This window comes from Natator depressus, chromosome 2, assembly GCF_965152275.1.
Source record: "Natator depressus isolate rNatDep1 chromosome 2, rNatDep2.hap1, whole genome shotgun sequence".
In the NCBI taxonomy this organism is placed as follows: Eukaryota; Metazoa; Chordata; order Testudines; family Cheloniidae; genus Natator; species Natator depressus.
The window spans coordinates 116,584,588-116,598,302 of NC_134235.1; the positions used below are offsets into that span (position 1 = coordinate 116,584,588).

General features: G+C 41.3%; 1 protein-coding gene across 2 annotated transcripts in view; it reads right to left on the bottom strand.

The window, feature by feature from the left end:
* Positions 1 to 11,781, bottom strand: part of BPHL (biphenyl hydrolase like) — a 27,289-nt gene extending 15,508 nt beyond the window's left edge. The window contains exons 1-3 of one of the 2 annotated variants that reach the window (XM_074944939.1): positions 11,626 to 11,781; positions 4,270 to 4,373; positions 1,487 to 1,653 (exon numbers count right to left, since the gene is read on the bottom strand). In XM_074944939.1, the coding sequence (XP_074801040.1) occupies positions 1,487 to 1,653; positions 4,270 to 4,373; positions 11,626 to 11,753 (399 nt within the window). In that variant the 5' untranslated portion in view covers positions 11,754 to 11,781. Of the gene's footprint in view, positions 1 to 1,486; positions 1,654 to 4,269; positions 4,374 to 9,693; positions 9,806 to 11,625 lie in introns of those variants that run through there. The other variant, XM_074944940.1, reaches the window with a different exon arrangement.
* Positions 11,782 to 13,715: the final 1,934 nt, after the last annotated feature.

The window sequence follows — 13,715 nt, forward strand, 5'->3', positions numbered from 1 at the left end:
CAAAATATACAAAGTAAACAGCCTGAATTAAAACTCTAATAAGTTCTCAAGCAGCATTTTTTTCTTTGCCTATCTGTAAATTTCTGTTGATTGAAATAATTTTTTTCATCAGTTTGTATAAAGTGAAATCAATGTTTGACATTCCATAAAAAAAACCCAACCCTAATCCTTCCAAGCCTATTCATAAGAGAGATTTCAATAATCCTTTAATATACGTACTTATAAACATACAAATCTTCAAAAGCGGAAGATATGCTACACAGTTTTCTGTTGCCAAAAAATCTAGTCAGTTATACTTTTAACTTTAGCACTGATTAAATGTGAATGGGATGCTGCCCTGCATTCTACCCAATTGACTACAAAGCATCGGATTATGTACTCCTTTTGAGGACAGCATCTTTTTTTTTCTGTCATGCATTCATTAACTGTTTGAAGAGAAGCAGGTAAAAGGAGTTCCAACCTTTCACATTTGGAAGCCAGTCACCTGCTCATGATAGCATTTTTGTCCTGGTTAGCCAGAGTGGTACTGGCTTTGTACATTAGTCTGCATATACTGTAAATCAAGGGGCAACCAGATTTCATGACTAGGGAAAAACATTTCTCCTGTGTTTCCTGTCAGACTTATTTTGGTTCAACTAATCTCCTTATGCAGCGTACTTTAAGAAGGCTGCATTTTCAATTTCCCATGGGTCTGCAAAGTTGCTGCTGTTAAAAGAAATAACTGGCTTCGCTGTCCAAACCCTATCTGATATTTCTGGAACATATTGCATTGTCAGGATTCTTAACATGGCCAAAGATTCTGTGTAGTTTAACATAAGGAATTCCATTTACAAGTTGCCAATATGGTAGTTAATATTTTATTGTCAGGCTTTCCTTTAACATTAATGTGGCACAATCATTAACAAAACAACGGGACGACATATTTTTCACTTTATGATTCTACAAATCAGGCTTAAAAAGCAGGAAAAACAATGACAGACATGAGTCATGTTTTTTGTACTCACAATATGTGTAAATTATATTTGGTGTGGATTTAGGAAGCCTCTGACTCCCCATTCTAACTATTTCAGGAATAGACCTTACAATGGAAATGTCAGTTTAGTTTGCAGGGATCAGATGTTAAACCTCGTAGCTAAGACATTTTGCAAGAACCTGTCACTCACTAGAGAACCTGTCAGCTACAATCATTAACTGTAGGTCTTGTTTTTAATATATAGTTTTCCTGGACTTCATTCAACTATAAAGTCACAAACATCCTCGGATAAAATATTTGGAATAAGAACGTGCTGCTTCCTTACATAATTAATTCCATGGCTAAATCATCTGTGTGATAAAAGGGAGATGGAAGCAGAATGTATCTCCATCCATTTTAAGCACTTTTGCATAATTTAATATCAGCAATTACTACTGTAAACATATAATCCTTGACTTCATCCCTCCCCACCACCATTAAGGAAAACCAGACTTTATCTCAGAACAGATTTACCTGCATCAGATCAACAGCATCTCTTGCATCCCTTTCAAAGAAATCTGGAGGAAAATCTCGAGCTGGAGGGATGGAATGTCCATAGCCCCGAGGATCCCAAGCAACTATTGTGAACAGCTGCTTGTTCATAGATTTGAGCTGTGGTCCAAAATCAGTTTGACTACTCCCTAAAAACATTATATCCTGATAAATTAATCACCACATTATACAACTACCCTATACATGCTACAAATGGAGGTGAGGGAACCCCTACCTTCAAATAATGTGAAAGTTGAGACCAATCCACAAAAGTGAGGTACCTTTCTCAGCCTTATTGTAAGTAGGAATTGCAACTAGCAGAGGATCAGTTGTGCATTAAAAACCTTTAGTAGTATTCTAATACATTTAAAGGAAATTACTACTCAAAAGTATGCAATCTCACCGAATCAGCAGGACTTCATAAATTCACTTAGTTGGGACACCTACCAGTGAAGAGATTTAGATAAATGGTATGGACCATGACCACTGCTTAATCACAACAGTATGAATAAAAATTTTGCTGAATTAAGATGTTTTCTTCTAAGTGGTATCAATAGGTAAGTGTTGGTTAAGCAGGTAATATACCCATTTTTAGAGTTTTCTGTAGCACCCACTACTGTAGGATCTAAGAAGGCCTTGATTTGGCAATATTTTTCAGACTTACATTTTCAAACATTTTTTAAATTTGGTGGGGTGTCAGCAAATCAGTTGGGCTGTCTGAGTATAGAAGATTCTATTGGACTACAATCTCTATGAACACAAGGGTTGAGATAGCAGTTTTGTGATCAAACTTATTTAGCCCTAGTATAATGTATTGAAAGAATGTAAATCAAAATCTCATCCCATAATGGCTCTACACTTCTTCTAGAATTTAAAAGGGGCTGTTAAAATACTTTTAACATTCCGATTAGAATACCCCAAATTCCTCCTTTTACATCAGTAATAGTAACTGGAGACATAACAAAACCAGTGGAAGTTTATGGGAGCACATGGGCTCTGAAAAAGAATCCCAATACCTCCATCATCTACAGCATGGTGCAATTAGGTGATTATATTAAGGGATGAGTTTTCTTCCCTTGCAATAATGTTTAATGGCCACAGCCAGAAGCAGAATACCAGGCTAGATGGAGAAGCATTGGACACTGACCTGGTATTATAAATCAGCTACTAATTTTATTAGTAGATAGTGCTGTGATCCCAGTGCTTGATACCATTAAAAAATGGGTTACTTTATTTTTAAGGGCACCTTATGACTAGTCTATAAAGGATAAATGATTAACCACTTATTAAAACAACTATTAATTAATTGACTCCGTGGGTCAATAGGTTGCTTATAACCATCTATAACACAAAGTCCATGTCTCTAATATGCTACTAATTATTTAACATTTTATAAAATGACACCAAAAAGTATATAATAGTCATTTATTTTTTTTACTAAATGTTAAAACATGCCTGTACTAACACATTATACACCAAGCTTCAGCCCAAAGACATTTAAAATTGGTAAGACAACAAAATCTGGCAACTAGTGTTTTAATGGTGGTAATTAAACTATAGCAGTGTACATTTCAAAATAAAACAATGTATACATTGCAAAAAATCAATTTTGAATTCATAAGTGGGCCTTTCTTGACTTCTCTCAGAAACAGGATGAATATCAATAATGAACAATTTAAGAATTATTATTTCTCAGATACCATTAGAATTAGATATTCCCTTTTCTTCCTATTTTTTTGCCATCTCTCCAGAAATGTCTTCCAAATTTATGTATTTTTAAAGTATTTTATAACAAAATATTTTTATGTCTAAAAGAAAAACTGCATCCCACTTTGCATATCTCAACAATCTATGGCCCTGAGCCAGCAACCTACTTATGCATATGCATAATTTTAAGCACCTGGGTAGATCTAATGAGTTCTTGGCAAGAAGTGGCACTAAGCAAATGAGCAGCTGCATTCTGCATCAACTGTATGTATTTTCTGGGTGCTGCACCATAGTGACTCACTCTGGAGATGACAAAGGTAGCAATTACTGTGGCAAGGTCAGTATCCAAAAAGAGAGGATGCAACCACAAGCTAGACATTCCTGGCCACTGGCACACTCAGTCTCCAAAAGCAGCTGAGAATCGAATATAACTGATGCATTATGAAACTGAATAACCAAAAGGTGAACATACACTCTTATTAAAGAAAAACCAATATCATCTCTGCTATTTTCCCCCTTCATGAGAAAGCTCTTGTTTAAACAAGATGTAAATGCAGCCATCAGTGTTGTTCATTATTATAGCTGGAATTGGAAGGCGCTTATACTCTTTTTAGAGATGATCATTCATTCAGTCTTTATATACTAAAATATAAAACAACGGAGCTGACTCGCCATTGTTTGTACCTTGCATAGTCATTTGCACCTGTGAAAAGTGGATGTAAAACATTACTAAATCAGAATGGTAGCATTTTACATCCACTTCGTGGTGGTGTGAGTGTCTACAGAAAGTGCAAGGCAATGGAGATTCAGGCCTAGAATGTTTGCATTTAGAAGGTCTCTGGTGTTCTAAATGAGTTTGTAAAACTGGTAAATGTTTAAAATAACTGATTTTTCCTAACTCTATTACATGTACCAAATTCTAGTTTTTAAAACGTAATGCATAAAAAAAGTAAAAAGTTGCTGAAAAAGATCTTACAAAAAGAGTACAAAATAGCTTTAGAAAAATCAAGAAAAAAAAAATTCCGATATCAAGTTGTAATATGACAAAAGCTCCTGACCTAACATCCCAGGAAGCAGCAGAACTGCATGATCCCCTTGTCCTGTCTGTTGATAATGCAGGGGCACTCCATTCACTTTGATTTTAGCAGATGTTATTGAAGTACTAGAAGGAAAGAAAATTATTGAACATGCTAATATCTCATTACAGTGCAGTCATTCAATGGACTATGCAGTAATTACTAATGCTAGACACTGACAGCACAGTCATATTTAAAGGGTTCTATTTGCCTTTGTGGGGGGGGGGCGTGTTGAGTGTGTGTGTGAGAGAGACAAAGAATCAAACAGAGTGCTACGGGAAAACAGAGGCAGACTACATAGGAAGTCAGGGATGTGACATTTTTACTTTATAATACTGTGTAGTTCTGCAAAGTGTCTTTTAAAACAATGTGTATCTTTTGGAATAAAACAAAATGTTGCAAACCTGCATAACATTCTAAAAAGAAACCTCTTACTGAACACCTCCTCCCACCCCCCAAAAAACCTCAGAAGTAATACTGTGTACCCTCCCCAGCACAGAAGATGATAGGACAATGCTTGGAGCAGGAGCCAGTACTCTGTGGCAAGATGGAATACTGGGAGATCCAAAAAAGAAAAGAGGTAAGTTCTAAGTTCTGAATGACTCTCTTAGCTTGGCTATTGGAGGTGTGTAGCACATTACTAAAGTGATTGGAATTTTGTTAAAATCCTTGGTATATCACTTTTCAGCACTTCGTTCTATACAGTACCCAAATGAAGTGACAGATACAGTAGGAATAAAAGCAGAAAAATGGTTAGGTCTAGTTTGTGCACACCCACATAGGGAAGCAAATGGGGAATAAGGCACTCCCCTTGCTGCCCTGATCACACTACCTGAGTCTAGGCATGCAGGTTAAAGGGGCACTGCATTCCTGTTTACTACGCTGCCTTGCCCCTTGAGTAGGTGGGCCTGGAGACTAAGCAGAGAGTCTTAGCTTTGCACCTCCTAGGAACTGGCCAGTATCGGTAAGCCAGCATCCTAGGGATAGGAATACATTATCTCCCCTAAGTGCAAGGAGGTAACACCTCCACTTGTATGGTTCCTGTGTAGCCTTTGCGGCTGGCATTTTTTAAACTACTGTATCATAATCATGTTAAACTTTGGTGGCTTCGGTATGTCACATGATACTGATGGTAGCACAATAATAGGAGATTTTAAGAAACAATCAGTGTAACTACAGCTTTAAGTGCCTACAGAAGTGTGTTAAAAATAAACAAACAAACATTAAAAGGAAATATCACTGTATTGCTGAACTGCTTCCAAATGGCTGCTGTTGTTGCACTGAACCTCATCCTCTGCTGCTACATAACAAAATGTGGTGTATGGTTACTTATGATTCACAAGTTGTGTAATGAAAAAACCTATAGCTGGGGACAGGGAGAATCACATCATACAATTCAATTCAATGTAATCTGAGCAGAGGGTATTGTTCAATTAGAAAATACATTATTGTGTAAAATGTTCCAACAGGAAGAAGTAGCAAAGTAAGCCTTCAAGATTACACAAAAGTCAGTTACAAGCGGAGGAAAATTAATGGTAAAGATACTTGTATTTATATAGTTTGGAATTCTGATACCATCATCAGATAATTCTTAGAGGGATCATTGTTACATTCACTGTTAGGCCTTTGCTAACCTGCTACATATTTATGAAAATGTAAATTAATTAGATTTTTAATATATATTACTACTTGGAATATTAGTTGGTTTTAGACCCTAAATGTTTCCAAAGTGTAATCCGTGAACACAGGAACATGGTGCAGTAGAATTTGACTTATCCAGAAAAGTGATTATTTTTTCCCCTTGAGTCTCTTTCAACTGACTGTTGAAGCCTGTCCGTTTCAAGTGGCTGGAGCAGAGAAAGGAGGTATTAGTGCCATTTTGGGTCATTTTTCTGCTCTGAATAGCAAAAATCTTGCTGGATATTGAGGAAATGAAGTACAAACCCATTTCCCATTGAAGAGGCAAGATAACTTGATTACTTTTACTTTTGTGTAAACTTCTATTCCAGCCACATGAGAACTCAAATATGTAAGTGTGGGAGTTTTCTTCTATTCTACTCTCTCTAGGTTCTCATGCAGCTCTCATCACTGTAGTACCTGAGCACCTTATAGCAGTGCATTAAGTGTCATGAGTAACATTGGTCACTTGTTTTTTTTCTCTCTCTCTCTCCCATCCTCTCCTCAGGGGAGAATTGTGTGTGCACGGTAGTTGATTTTCTTTTTCTTTATTGTATCACTATATGTTACATTTGGAGAAGGCAAGACCAAAGAGGTGAACCTTGCACTTGGAGTGGAAGGTTATGAGGTTTATGATGATGCTTAGTTCCTGTGGGAGTTCTTTGCACAGTTACGGACCAGTCCATGAGAAAGCTCTGCACAGGTGAGCTTTACCCTTCCAGGTTATATCTTCACTGTAGAAAAAGGTGTGTTTTTACACAGAGAGCTAACCCAGATTAGCAATGTCAATGTGAAATCCTAGTGGAGACAAGGTACAGGTAGTCTTTTATCTCAACTAGCCTCATCAAGGTAACACTTACCTGTGCCATGTCTCTACTAGGATTTCATATCTAGAAAGCTAATTCAAGTTAGCTAGCTCCACATAATATCACACCTTTTACTTTGCAGTGAAGACACAGTTCTACTCTCTACTCTATGCTACTACTCTCAATCCTGGCCAATCAAGGAAGCACTTGTTACTAGCAAAAGTGCTTTTTTTTAGGAAAGCATTCAAGCATGTGCTTAAATCCATCCCTATTCAGGAAAGCACTTACACACACACTTAACTTTAAGCATATGTGTAAGTCCCATTGACTCCAGGGGCTTAAATATTTAAGTACTTTTCTGACCAGTATGAGTGTTGGCCCTGAACTTCTGAGCCCTCTTTCCACCCCTGTGTAATTTCCTGTTCCAGGCCAATGGAATAGTCACCCCAAACTACAAGGACAGCTTCCTCAGTGACATGTATGAAATACACAGATGCTCTACCCTTTCTTGCTTTTTCTCCATGAGCCTCCCAGTGCTCCATAGCCCATGAGATTTACTTAATTGTACTTCTATTAGTTAATATGTCTAAAGTTGTAATTGTACGTTACGATATGATAGCACCAGATCTGTACTGCACACAGGAATATTTGGATCCAAGGGCAGGCTGCCAATAATCTCTCAAAAAGTCTGCACTTTAACCTGGCATTATTACTGTGTACTGGAAGGTGAGTAGAGGGCACAGGGTGTTTGCACAGAGATGGGGTGAGAGACTGAGATATTTATTCATTTTCCCATTTAAGCAAAAATGTTTTTTCTAAGCCATAATCAAGGAGGGAAATAACACCATTAGGCAAACAAACTTCTATTAGTCCATTGTCACTTTGTTATTTAAAAAGGATACTGAGTATATTTACACCATAACATTGTTGTAAACTCTGAGGTGGACCTTCATCAGGAAATGTTTTTTGAAAATACCTGACATTTGGTGCAATCTGGGGCATTCCAAAAGCCAACTCCTGTAAAAAATCTGCCTTTCAGAAATATTTTATGAGCCTCAAGGATGCAGTCTACAATGTTTCTAACAGTGTCCATAAAAGGATGAACACCACCAAAAGCAAGGACATCACTTCAATCATTCATTCAACTAGTTAAATCTGAACAAAGGGCAATTTTAACATAGGCACCATGTAGATTACTGAGAAAGCACTTTAGAGACAGTGATAGATCAGACATGAGGTATTAACCTAAGTAGGAAAGGACAGTTGACTGAAGTGAGACATTATTGTAATTCCGTATTTTATCCACTGTGAAATGATGTCAATGGATATCATTAAAATGAGCTGCGAGAATAGTCCTGGCAACTGGAATTTTAAATAATTTTAAAAGGCTTTGGCAGTAAGTCATGTCTTGCTCAAGAGGATAAAAGACCAATTTCTAAATCTCAGTTTAATACCATTCTTTTAACTGTACCAAATATGAAACATCAGTGAAACTAATGTTTTTCTACACTTTGTTTTCTTACAGAATGTTGTACTTTGATGTTGTTAATGATCTTTAAATACAACACTGTTCTATGATTTCACTGTATGGTTCTTGTCTTCTGGCATAGCTCTGTATTACACACTTACCTCATTCAAAAACAGGCATACGTGTTTGCATTTTGCCTTCCAATTAATTTATACCCTAATAATTACAGTTCTCTTCTGACTAACTTATCTCACTTTAAAAAACAAAAAACACATATGGACGTCTCACCATTTGGTTACCTAATGGTTAACCTTTATTCATTTTACTACTTTACCTGCCTTAAATATCATGGGTGAAATCTTTGCCCCATTGAAGCCAATGAAAGTTTTATTTGCTTTTTTGTAGGAATGTTACTTTAAAGCATTAAGGTTGAGAGAAACTTTCTTTCTATGCCACTCACAAAACAACTTCATGATTTAGTGAGATTGTTCTGTTATTTATTAAGCTTTGACATTATGCTTATCTCTGTGCTAAACACAGAGGTAAGCGGCTGACTTAACCCCTGCCACATAGTTTACATTCAGGACTGAATTACTTCTACTTTAAATCATTTTTCATAAAGCAACCCAAAATGAACAAACAATGGCTGTACAGACTCCTATTCCTAATTTATGGTAGTGGGAATTAAATTGCAGCCCTTTGTTCACAAGAAGGCAGCCCAGACTGTACATAAACTAAGTGTTTATGTAACACAATACTGTAGTTGGTAATGGCACTTACCAAACTAAGGATCTGATCCTGCAATTAGATCTACATGATCCATCTACACAGATCCTTTGAAGATTGGGGTGCAAGTCCAGAACTGGTTTTCATGACTATGGCTCACACTGGAAGAGTCATTATGCCATTTATAACTGAATGAATTTTGACTATCTGTTGTGGGGATACGTTTTAACAAATTAATTTGACTATTAAAACTGATCAACCAAGCTTTTTGTACCTACCCTACTGTAAATATCTATGCATATAAACCAAGTTTCATAACCAAATATGATGCAGCTAAATGTTTGAGCTTAGGGTAAGAAGTATGGCACATCCATAGATCACTTTTTGAACAACACTTAATAGAAAGCACAGCTATATTAAAAAAAAAAAATAGTAAAACACAGCACTTGTCTTTTGATTTAAAAATTTCATTCCATGAAGGTTATTTGACTATATCCTTCACTATGGTAAATGAGCACCTCAACTCAATTTTAACTAATCCTTGTAGGAACATTTAATATCCCATTGCTTGAAACCATTTTAAAAATTGCAAAAAACCCTGTCTATCTTTACTGACAAAACACAATCACTACCCTCCTGTTGCCTTTTTTTTAAGTGGGCAATGAAGTGGTGTTTTTACAGACCTCTGGGGGAAAACTATACTGCTTTCCTTTTTCATGTTGCACTTACACATTCTGTAGCCTTTCCCTCTGACCAGTTATTAACTGCATGTGAAGTGACCTTCTGCTGAATGTGTGATGCTGCCTCACACTTGCTCTTGAGCCATGTAAAAAGACACTGTCGGAATTTCATAGCTAATATATACAGACCTTTTTATCTGGATGAAGACCAAGTGAGGGGCTGCACCACAAACTCAGCAAATCATCACATTTCTGTGAAGTTAATATGTAATCAGTTGGGGAAAAGGCTATAGAATCAGCAAATCAAAATGCGAATCTTAAAAAATTAACCACTCTATTTTTTTCAGCAGGCCTGAGATACCCCATTTCACTCCCTACTTAGAATAGGTAACACTCAGAGTGTTACCGGTTTGTCAAAAAACATTAGGCATAGTATAAAAATGTTATTGAAGCATGTAAAAATAAGAGCAATATTATTGCCTTTGCCAAACAACAAGCCCTTGCACGTCTTTTATGACTTCCAAGATAAAATTTGCAGTTTTGTTTGTCCCGGCTACACATCTAAGAGATTCTCTGCTCCTTGTATCTTCCTCCTTGATTTTGACAGGTACAAAGGTCTTTTGTTTTGGAAGAGCTGACAGTATGCACAAGATCAGATAGATCAGTGCCCCCTAAAGCCATGGTAGCTTGATAATGAAATGGAAATTATTTGCCGTGTGTGTGTTAAATGGGACAGAAATGTCACTAGGAGGGATCCAGCACACTGGATGGAGAAACTGCGATCAGCAATGTATGGACTGCGAAGTATGTTTTATGACTATACTATAGAGAGGTTAAGTCTGTACAACATAATGCTCAGAAAAATAAAATTTCAGTCCATGCTGGTCAGAAATTGTGCTAGAATCATGCTAATACAGATTTTATCCCCTTGACTCCATCTACCGTAACTTGTGGAGGCTGAGACGTCAATTTTCTGCCTGGTTATGTTGGTCAGCATAAACAGGGCATTGGAACAAGATTTGAACAGTGTCTGAAACCTGTTTTAAAGAACGTATGCCTCATTTCACACCACTCAACACAACCATATATGTGTACAGAAAACTTGTTTTTAAAACAATGTTTAAAAACATTTCCTACCTGTAATGTAGAGAGGGCCAAAGGCTACAGGCCCATAGTCCTGAACTGGGAATTACATTCAATCAGTAGTGCCCAGAAGCCTGTGCTGGTGCATCTACTTCTAGAACAGTAGTTTTCTGCCCCCCTAAAGCCTGGCTCAGCCTTGCACCGTCCATAGGCTGAAACCACATTTGTACTGTAACCACAAATCATGCTGCTGCATTGTGCTTTGCAGAAATGGGATGCAATTTGTGAAGGCCAAGGGAACGACACTTCAGTTACAGCTACACCACAAATCCAAGCTGGGCTTTGGCTGGGGGCAAAGGACTGTGGCATGAAGAATGGATTTGCAGGGGCAGCTTTTAAATTCAGCTGCCAGCCTTCCCCTTTCCTTTCTCAGTCTTTCTTCCCTACCACATCCCTTAGCAACCCTGGCTGCTTCCAGCAGGCCGCCGGGCCCCTAGTAGAGGGGCTAGGGGTGCAGCCTGGCACCTATGGCGGGGGGACGGACGGGACAGGGACTCAGCCCAGAACTCAAAAAGAGCAGAGTGGGGGTGGACACTAGTGACAGCTCCTTACACCAGAAAAGAAAGCTGAGGAAATGAAGCGCCCTCCCCCAATATCCCTACATAGCCTACTGCCAAAGCCCAACCCACAAATACCCCCCGCCCCAGCCCGATCCCCCCCAACCCCCCTAGCTTTCCCCAAAGCACTACACCACCCCTTCCTCAAAACACCACCCTCCCCACTGCACAACCCCCCGCCGCCCCAAGGCTCCCCAGCAGCAGCAGCGGGCTGAGACGCCCTGGGAGGCGGGGGCGGCTCCGCGCTGGCAGCGCCGCGGCCTGGCCGGGGCTGACTTTACCCGTAGGAGGCGGCAGCGGCAGCAGTAGCAGGTCCCCGGAGCCCGAGCGGCGCCGCCTCCCGCGCGGCCGGCGGGAGCTGGGAGAGGAGAATCCGCAGCAGCGCCCCGCCAGCGCCCGGCCGAGCCATTCCCGCTCCCCGCAGCTGCCAGCCGCCCCGCCTCGGGCGCAGGGCGGGCCGCGGTGCTGCAAAGACCCCACGCCCCCCCGGCTCCCGCGTCGCCTCGCGCGGGCCACCCCCCAGCTGCTCTGGCCCAGGGTGCCCCCAGCGCCGCGCCGCTCCTTGGGGCAGTGGCTGCGCGAGGCCTGCGGGAACAGAGCGGAGCCGGGCTGCTGGAAGCGCGGCGAGGCTGGCCGGGCCCCCAGGGGGAGCCCTGGTGCAGGAGCTGCTCCCAGGGGAGCAGCTCTCCCTCGCTCGCCCCCCCTCTCCGCGTGTGCCCGCTCCTCCTGCAGAACGGGGGCCCCAAAGCTGAGTGAGTGGCATTGCGACCTGGTGCACGGGCTACAGTGCCACGCGGGTGCAGCTGGAGGGGCTACCCCTGAGGGACCCCCGCATGCTCCTCCTCCTCGCTGGCCTTGGGAAGGCCCAATGCTGGTGACTTGGCGCCCCTGCCCATTGGTGGAATGAGTGTATGGCCCTGGGCGCCACTGCCCCACACCTAACAGCTCACCCTCCGGTGATGGCTTTGGGGCCCATTGCGTGGTGCTGTGCCCATGTCACTCACACCAGGGGGATGGGTGGTCTGTGCCACCAGACAGCCAGAGCAAGGTAGGGTGACCAGAGAGAAAGTGTGAAAAATCAGGACGGGGTGGGGAGTAATAGGCATCTATATAAGAAAAAGCCACGAATATCGGGATTGTCCCTATAAAATCAGAACATCTGGTCATTCTATACCAAGGTGGCCCTCCTCAAGGAGAGTGAGGCCCGTGCCACACACAAAGTTGCAGTGGTTTACCTTGAGATGTGATTTTTTTAAACCAGGTTAGTTAAATTGAGCCATCTGTGCATGGGGATACTTAGGTATGGCTGCACTGAAAGTGCTTCAGTGTAAACACTACCTATGCCAATGAGCGGGGTTCTCCCATGAGCACAGGTAATCCACCTCTCTGCGAGGTGGTAGCTAGGTCAACAGAAGAAATTCCATTGACCTATCACTGGCTACACCGGGGGTTAGGTGCTTGGCATACCTAAATCTCAGGGATGTGGATGTTTCACACCCCTGAGAGACATTGCTATTCAATGTAAATTCTCACTGTAGAGCTATGTCTACACTATGAGCCCATGCCTGCATAGCTATGGCACCATAGTCCCCTAGCGTAGACACTGCAGGTATGTCTACACTACAATCACTACAGTGTCACAGTTCCAGTGCTGTAGCTGCACCACCGTAGTGTGGTGCTTACTACGGAGAGGGAAGGGGTTCTTCCGTTGTTGCAGTAAATCCACATCTCTGAGAGGCAGTAGCTAGGTTGATGGAAGAATTCTTCCATCAGCCTAGCACTGTCCACACTGGGACTTATGTTGGCTTCCTTACGTGTCTCAGGGGGTGAATTTGTCACCCTGAGCGATGTAGCTAGGTTGACCTACGTTTCTAGAGTTCTTCTGTCTACTTAGTAACTGCACCTCTGACAGCATGCTTCACTGAGGTCCTGCTGACATAGGTATGTTGCCTGGAGTTGTGGATTTTGCACATTTCTACATGACATAGCTATGCTGGCAGAATTTTGTAGTATAGCCCCGGCCTTATACAGGAATAAGAGTGTCTATGTGGGAGTTATATGGGTATAACTGTAGCAGTTTAAATTCACATCTGAGCTTATACTGGTATACCTTTTTCATTGTGAGGGAGTAGAGAAATTGCTGTCCAGCAATGGTGACCCCTGGGGGCGGGCCCTGAAGGGTCACATGACCCTCCCCACAATGCCGGGGGAGAAGGACAAGGCCCGCAGCCGGGAGATGAAGGGGCAGGGCCAGAGCCGGAAGGGAAGACACTGGGCCAGAGCCTCTCCTAGTCCAGCCTCCTCTTCTGGCCACGCTGCCTGGTGCGGCACTCTCCCAGGCAGTCTGCGGCCACACTGCTTGCCCCCATGG